Below are 7,304 nucleotides of genomic sequence, written 5' to 3'. Positions count from 1 at the left end.
TTAGATCTGTGTGTCTTAATTTTGATTTGGATCTGTGAGCCTTTTTGTTATCAATTGGTTTAGATTAGATTTCAGTTTGATCTGATTATCTAATGGGTTTTGCATCAGATCTGGTATATGGAAATGCTGTGTTTTGTTGTTAACTATTCTATTCGTGTTTACTTTCTTGCTATTTGGTTTGTGGGGAGTAGGGATCATGAGATTGTGGGTCCTCTTGATTTTGATTTTGAGTGGTTATGTTGTTTGGGTCTTAAAACTAAAAATAAATTTATTTTTTTGTTTGTTTTTTTAATTAAAATTAAAATGGAGAAATTTTTTTCTTTTGAGAGTTAAAATGGAGAAATTTGGCCTTTTGTTTTAACTTTTTATTAATTTAAATCTGATGTGACATTAAAAATGTCAAATAAATTTTTTTAATAATATTTTAATACCATATGTCAATGCCACATCAACAGGCAAGTTACTCCATCTACCTTCCGTTACTTGGTTGATGACAGGGACTAAAATAGAAATGAATTTTTAAAAACTAGACAATAATAAAAATGAAATCAATTTTGAGAGAATTGGTCAAAAATATTAGAACTAAAAGTGCCTAAAATCAGCCCAGAGAAAAAGAAAAAAAGTCATTTGGTACATGATCACATGACCCACTACCAGAGGTCCATAATATTCAATCACACGTAAATGTTAAAAAACCAAATTCTAAACAAAGGTATAGGAATAAAGAGTGGTACCACAGTGTCACCTTTAAAAGAACATATACTAATTCTTATTGCTGCAAGAAACTAATAACATTATGTCAAAAATCAATTTGATGTAACACAACTATATATGATTCTCAGAGCTCGTCCCAAATAAATATTGCAAGAATTGTAAGTAATGTAACACATTACTGACACAAGTGACAAAATTATACAAGGCTTATAAAACATTCTCATGATGAGCTGTGACTTTAATTCTGAGGATGTGATATGGACCGCAAGCTTTTGTACATTTGTGATAATGAACGAGCAAACTCTGACAGTGCTCCAAAGAGGTCTGGAAAGCGAGTTTTTAAACTTGTTATAGTCTTCTCCCTCACCTGAATGCACTGCCTCTCATAGGCTTCCTCCTCCTCTTCCAACCTCTTCTTCAATACATCTATCGCAAACTGCTTTTCCGTAATGAGATCATTCTGAGGTTTATCTTCTGTCCCATCTTGTTCCAACTCATCTGCCCCCCTCTTCTGTGAGTACTTATGATACCAGTCTTCAAATTGCCGGCTCTTGCGGTCAAGCTCCTTCCGGGTGTCCTCACATTTGTGCTTCAATTTAAGCTCTTCTTCTTGCTGCCGAAATATAGTATCTATCACAGCAGTAAAGTTGCTTATAGCAGCTCTAGCAAACTCATCTTGGAGTTTATCCAGATGTTCCTGCCAAGCATTGAGCAGTCGCTGAATAGGGGGGCTTTGAATCCTTGGTGGCGAAGAAACCTTCTCTCTCAAACTGCTCTCAATAGGGATGAGATTTAGCTTTAACCAACTGTTAAGGGCCTTAATGTACTCTTTCTGATGGCTCACTATCTTCTGAAACTGTGACTGCCACTCCTGCACAACAATCAACAGCTGGTATGTGCGCTCATGGTGGTGCTCACTAGTTTCCTTGGGCGATTGGGAGATGTCAAGGTACTTAAGATTTTTCAAAAGATCTAATTGGCTCTCATGGTGAGATCGCATGGTGTACCACATGGTGGCCATCCTGCAGTTCATACAACAATTAATAATCTAAAAGAGATTTGTAAGTAGGGACTGTGTGTGCGCACAGGAATTTTGGTGTGTGAAGGGTTGGGGTTAGGGGTCAAGAAAACAATTTTTTAAACAAATGCATGTGAGAGATGGTACTACATGAAAACAATGAAAATGTTAAAAAGAACTAGCCAAATATGGATATGATAAGAGATTACATGTTTCCTCAAAGATTGGTTGAACAAGATAAATCCATTACATCTTCATATTGAAGGGAATCACTATCACTACATCTCTGACCTTTTTGAAACTCATGTTTTGAGGATGGGAAGGCATTGACATTGAGTATATTATCATGCAAACCATATCAGCCAAAAGGAAATGAAGGATTAATTTATTCTACATAATCATCACCTTGATCTGTAAAAGTGTCTACTGTACTCTTACTACCCACGCCACTAGCATATACATATTTGTTCTTATTTACTATAGCATAATCAAAACCATATAACAAGATATAGGAGATAACATGTGTTTAACAAGCAAATATATTTTTTTCAATTCAACCAAACAGGTACCATTCAAATAAAGCTTGCATACTACTTTCTCCATTTCAACTCACCCGTCTACAAGCTGAACAAGTTTTGGGTATAATTGTTCGTCCCGTAAACGATTTATCTCTGAAACTGTTGAATCCAAGGATTGCATGTCAACAATGTATCTTGTATGAAGATGGCTCACTGCAGCTTTTGCTTTCTCCAATGCTTCAGAGTTGTTACCTCGTTTCTTATGCCTGTTCAGTGAAGCAACCTTCTTCTGGTATTCAAATTTCATAAGCTCACCTGCCTATACAGCAGCATTCAACCCCAAATAAGACAGTTTATAAGTAATGCATATGATTGCTTCGTAATATAAATATAAATAAATGCACTACACAAGCAGCACTTTTAGTCAACAAAAAAATTTGCAAAAAGATATGTGTAAGTTACTATCAACAAAAATATTATGTTTACCGAACACAAGCTAACTGTCCTACATCAGCCAAACACAAGGTTGAAGAGTTAAGAGTTAACCTTTACATATAATCTAATCAAAGCACATCAATAATGTAGCATTTGTCTGCCCAATCATTGTTTTTCTTTTTTCTTTTTTGAGTATTTGTCTGTACAGTCATTTTATTTCAACCAGGAGCAAAAGTATACTACCCTGTGAACCAAAGAACTTCTTTGGAGTGGGCTTGAGCCTCATCTACTCCTCTCCTTTGATCAATTTCTTAGCAAAAAAAAGGGGAGAGGAGCAAAAGTAAGCACAGGCATGCATTGTTGTCAAGCATAGTGTTCTACAACAAGGCCTTAATTTCTGCAAAGGGTGTTATTATTTATTGATATGTTACATAGGCACCTGACAGGACTTAAACCCTCAACCTCACCCTCCATTCCATTATTATGGAAGGAGAAATACCATTTGAACTAGATCCCTTTGGCGCTGGCAAAGGGCACTATGACTTTAAATGCACTCCATCATGGAAATTTTTAACCAATCCAAATCCTACCTTGGATTCCCAACCTCTCTATCTGTTTGTCTCATGTTGTGCATCATGCCCCTAAAGCACATTACCAACTTCATGACAAATTGACAAGCATGCTGAGATAACGTACTAGAAGTTCTTTTTATAAGTAATAACTAGAAGATAATCTACATGCACCAAATCTTATCAACTCAAAGAAAATTTTCATTACTTATACTCAAGAAATGCTCAAGCATACATGTGAAGGCCTATAAATTTAGCAAGTTGCACACACACACAAAAACAACAATAGCAATACAATATAACAGCTGGAGCCATTCTTCCAAAATGCATGTACCAAGGATTGTATTATGTCACTGGTCATTTTAAGAACTTCAGTCATCTGAAGGGGTTAAAGGTCTCTGTAAAATCAAAATATATAATTAAGCAAAATATTAATAATCAGTTCATGCAAAATGGAAAATGGTTATTATAAGGACAAAGTGTACTGGGAACCGCACTGGGTATGGCCTTTTTTTTAGGACAAAGTGTGAAAAAACAAAGTGAAAAGAAATACTGCAATATACCTTCACTTCATCATATAGCTTCTTCTCCCAGGCTAGCAACTTATCCAGCACCGTAGCATGAGTTTCGTGCTCTTCTGCGTCAAAGTCATCCTTCCCATCATCAACATTAGGTAACCCTCTAAATGACCGATTCCATGTAATCACACGCATCACTCTAGCAGAATGATCAATATGTCCTGTCAAGCAATTAGCAACAAAGTTTAGGTATGAATAACCAAAACATCAGTAAAATCTAAAGATTACAGAACAGCTATTAGGTCAAGATTTTTACTTTTTAGTAACAATCACATATCACTCTCTTTTTTTGGAGAAGTATCTATCACAAATCATTCAGCAATCGCATAACCATTCTCTCAACGCATTGCAACATGTAATTCTGTCTTTGCTATCAATATATACTAATGCTAGAAGGGAGATCACCATCAATTCAATACAAAACAACTAGTAATTCACTAATGATCAGAGTCAAAGCCAATTTCTACACAAATTTTACAACCAAAAACAGACTAACAAAACTCAACCGAAACGTGGAGCATTGAATACTCAAAAATAGTGAAATCAACAACTCAAAACAAAACCCTTCAAACCATCAACTAATTCGAGCTCATTACCTCGATTATCAGCAAAATTAGAGTGATAGTGCAACCGGGTCGCCTCAAGCATCTTCGAAACCTCATGGGCACTCTCGGATGCCTTCAAGAACTGATCATCAATCTGCACACATATCTGTAACAAGTTCGTAGTACCCATCTTCACCATCCTCTTCCCCTCAGCCCCACTAACCTGCTTCACTCTCTTCAAACTCTTACCCACAGACTCCGGCGCCTTGTTCATCGCCACCTCAACCTTCTCAGTACTCCCACCCCCACCACCACTACCAACATCAAAATCAGTCTCCTCCACTCTCTTAGGCTTTTCCTCAAACACCTTCCGCTCAACCTCCACACTCTTCACTTTAACCTCCTCCGCCGGTGGCGGAGGCGGCGCTGGGTCGCCCAATCCCGTGGGGTGCACGTCTTCCACGCCCCCGAAAAAGAAATCATACGGAGTATCATGCTGTTGTGGCGGCATCGGCACCGGCCTAGTCGTCTCCTCGACCTCCATCGGCGGAGGCGGTACCGGCGGGTCCCCTTCATTCTCCACCACTCTATTCCTATTCCGATTACTCCCACTACTCCTCCTCTTCAATCGGGTACGTGGGTCATCGCTTTCGGACTCGGACCCTTCCTCCTCTTCGATAATCGTAGGCCCAACCTGCTTCACCTGTTCGGTCTTCATGATCTTAATCTCGGGCATAGACGCCGCGCGCTGAAGCGGCTGGGCGTCAATAGTTGGTGGAGGCGGAGGAGGCGGGAAAGCGGGGGAGGCGGAGGAGGAAGGGACAGTGAGCGGTGGAGGAGGATGAGGAGGAGAAGCAACAGACAAAGAAGGGGCCGAGTGCGAGTGGTGGTGGTGGTGGTGAGAAACCTCGCCGTGAGCGTAGTCGCTGAGGGCGGCGCCGGTGTTCTTGAGATACGTGGCGTAAGAAGAGTGCGCGGCGGCGAAGGCGTTGCGCGCAGACACTGCCTCTTTCATGTAGAGCTTTCGATCTTTGCATCGAGACACGGCTTCTTCGTTCTCGATCTTCGACTGACTACAACCCATGTTTCTGTTTCTGGTTTTTTTTTTTTTTTTTTCTCTCTCTCTCTTTCTTCTCTGAATTTCAGACACACGCAGAGAGCAGAGAGCAGAGAGCAGAGAGCGAAAACCCAAATTCGATTGGGTTTAGAAATAGGGATTGGGATGAAAAGTTGGAAGAATCAAAGACGTAAAAAAGACAGATTAGTAGAAGTAAATAGATGAGAATTTTATTATTATTTTTGACGGTAACGTGTGTAGTTTTGTATAGTTTAGGGGAGTGGAATTCTGGAAAGAGTTAACATCAAGTTTTGTAATTTTCTAACCGGTTCTGCCTCCCACTCCCGCTTCCCACTCCCACTCCCACCCAACAAGTAAAAGAAGGCTAAAACTTACGCTAAAATATTATTTTGGTATTTAAATTTTTTAGTAAAATTTACTTTTCATCTTTAAATTTTAATAAATTTATATCTCAAAAAAAATTTAATAAATTTATTATTTGTCTCTAAACTATTAAAAATATCATTTTCAACTATTAAAAATGATTTACTTTATTTATTTCAATTTTTTTCAATTTTTTTTGTCTCTAAACTATTATAAAAAAAAAAAATATTATCCTCATTTTTTTTATACTATTAAAATTTTTAAAAAAAATTAAAGATGAAAAAAGGTTTTTTTTTTATATTTATTTAGGGATGAAAAATAAATTTTTAATAAAATTTAGGGACCAAAATAGTAGTTTATCCTAAAACTTGCTATGCATATTTAAATTATGTTTTTTTTTTTTAATTAACAACACGTTAGTTTGTGAATTTTAGATAGTAAAATTGTGAATTCTAGGTAGATTTTTTTTTTTGGTGTAAGGATGGCAAATAACATCTATCTTAAAAAGAGATGGTTTATGTAAGTGCGGATCCACTTTTATGTGAAATGGATAATATAATATTGTGATTACACAAATTATCATGTCTTGAAAAGTGTCTAATTGCCATCTAAATTTGTGTAGGCCTTAATAGGAGATTATTTTTGTCCAAACAATAAGTTGAAGTTATTTTGGTGTAGATTAAATTCAAAAACAAGTCTACATTAAACAATAAATAATAAACGAAATTATCTTTTCCAAAGAGAATTAAATTCAAGTCAGATATGTGTTTGAATTTAGTTAGGGTATCTATGATATTGCAATTTGGGAATCATAAGTAAGGTTTAAGTGGTTTCCAAATACAATGTTTAAATGGTAAAATCAACGTCATCTATTTTAGTTAACACTAAAGATGCGTTTGATATTGGCTGAAAAAAATATTTTTTTTACTATTTAACTTATTTTTGTTACTATTCAACTTATTTTTGCTACAAAAATAAGTCTCATTGTACTTCTTAATACTATTAATGGATTTTACTGTACTATTTCAGCTAGGTTTTAGTTTTATTTACTGTACTTTATGCTGGCCGGGCGAATCGAAGTTCTCTTCCGGTCAACTGTCCACCTAGTCAAGTGCAAAAAACACAGTAGAATCACGCAACGCACGCAGCTGATGTGCTTCCTGCCCGCAAAAAAAGTTTTCAGTTTCAGTTAAATAAACTGTTCTCAAACGGACTCTAAATCGGAATTTTAAAACTTTATCATGAAGTTATTTTTGTAAATAATTGAGAAACTTGTAAATAAAAAAAAAAAATAGTTATTAACTTTCAAACCCACACAAAAGGAAGAGGTATTTTATTTTTATGTGATAGTCTTATTATATTTCTTTTCACAACATATACGAGTCTCAAATATGTGGATCTATTTTGTAAGCCAATTTTTTTTTTTTTCCTTTTTTAAGGGTTGGGGGAGAAAAAGGAGAGCATGGGACCATGGGTGGGAGTGGAA

General features: G+C 36.5%; 1 protein-coding gene across 1 annotated transcript; it reads right to left on the bottom strand.

Moving 5' to 3' along the window:
• Positions 1-746: 746 nt before the first annotated feature.
• On the bottom strand, positions 747-5,752 carry LOC126725510 (protein ALTERED PHOSPHATE STARVATION RESPONSE 1-like). The gene is made up of 4 exons (XM_050430272.1): positions 4,429-5,752; positions 3,818-3,993; positions 2,346-2,569; positions 747-1,736 (listed from the first exon to the last, which is right to left on the bottom strand). Exons 1-4 carry the CDS (start codon positions 5,459-5,461, stop codon positions 953-955), a joined length of 2,217 nt encoding a protein of 738 aa, XP_050286229.1. The 5' UTR covers positions 5,462-5,752; the 3' UTR covers positions 747-952.
• Positions 5,753-7,304: the final 1,552 nt, after the last annotated feature.

The sequence above is a fragment of the Quercus robur genome, chromosome 5 (assembly GCF_932294415.1).
Source record: "Quercus robur chromosome 5, dhQueRobu3.1, whole genome shotgun sequence".
In the NCBI taxonomy this organism is placed as follows: domain Eukaryota; kingdom Viridiplantae; phylum Streptophyta; class Magnoliopsida; order Fagales; family Fagaceae; genus Quercus; species Quercus robur.
The sequence above is the reverse complement of the archived record's forward strand: the minus strand, read 5'-3'. Positions and strand labels throughout refer to the sequence as shown.

What these genes read in the sequence shown, in the direction of transcription:
- LOC126725510 (XM_050430272.1), bottom strand. Translation starts at nt 5,461, where the DNA reads ATGGGTTGTAGTCAGTCGAAGATCGAGAACGAAGAAGCCGTGTCTCGA. An exon ending in TAATTTTGCTGATAATCGAG is followed by an intron (nt 3,994 to 4,428) that starts GTAATGAGCTCG and finishes ATTGCTTGACAG; the next exon opens with GACATATTGATCATTCTGCT. An exon ending in AGCTATATGATGAAGTGAAG is followed by an intron (nt 2,570 to 3,817) that starts GTATATTGCAGT and finishes GCTGCTGTATAG; the next exon opens with GCAGGTGAGCTTATGAAATT.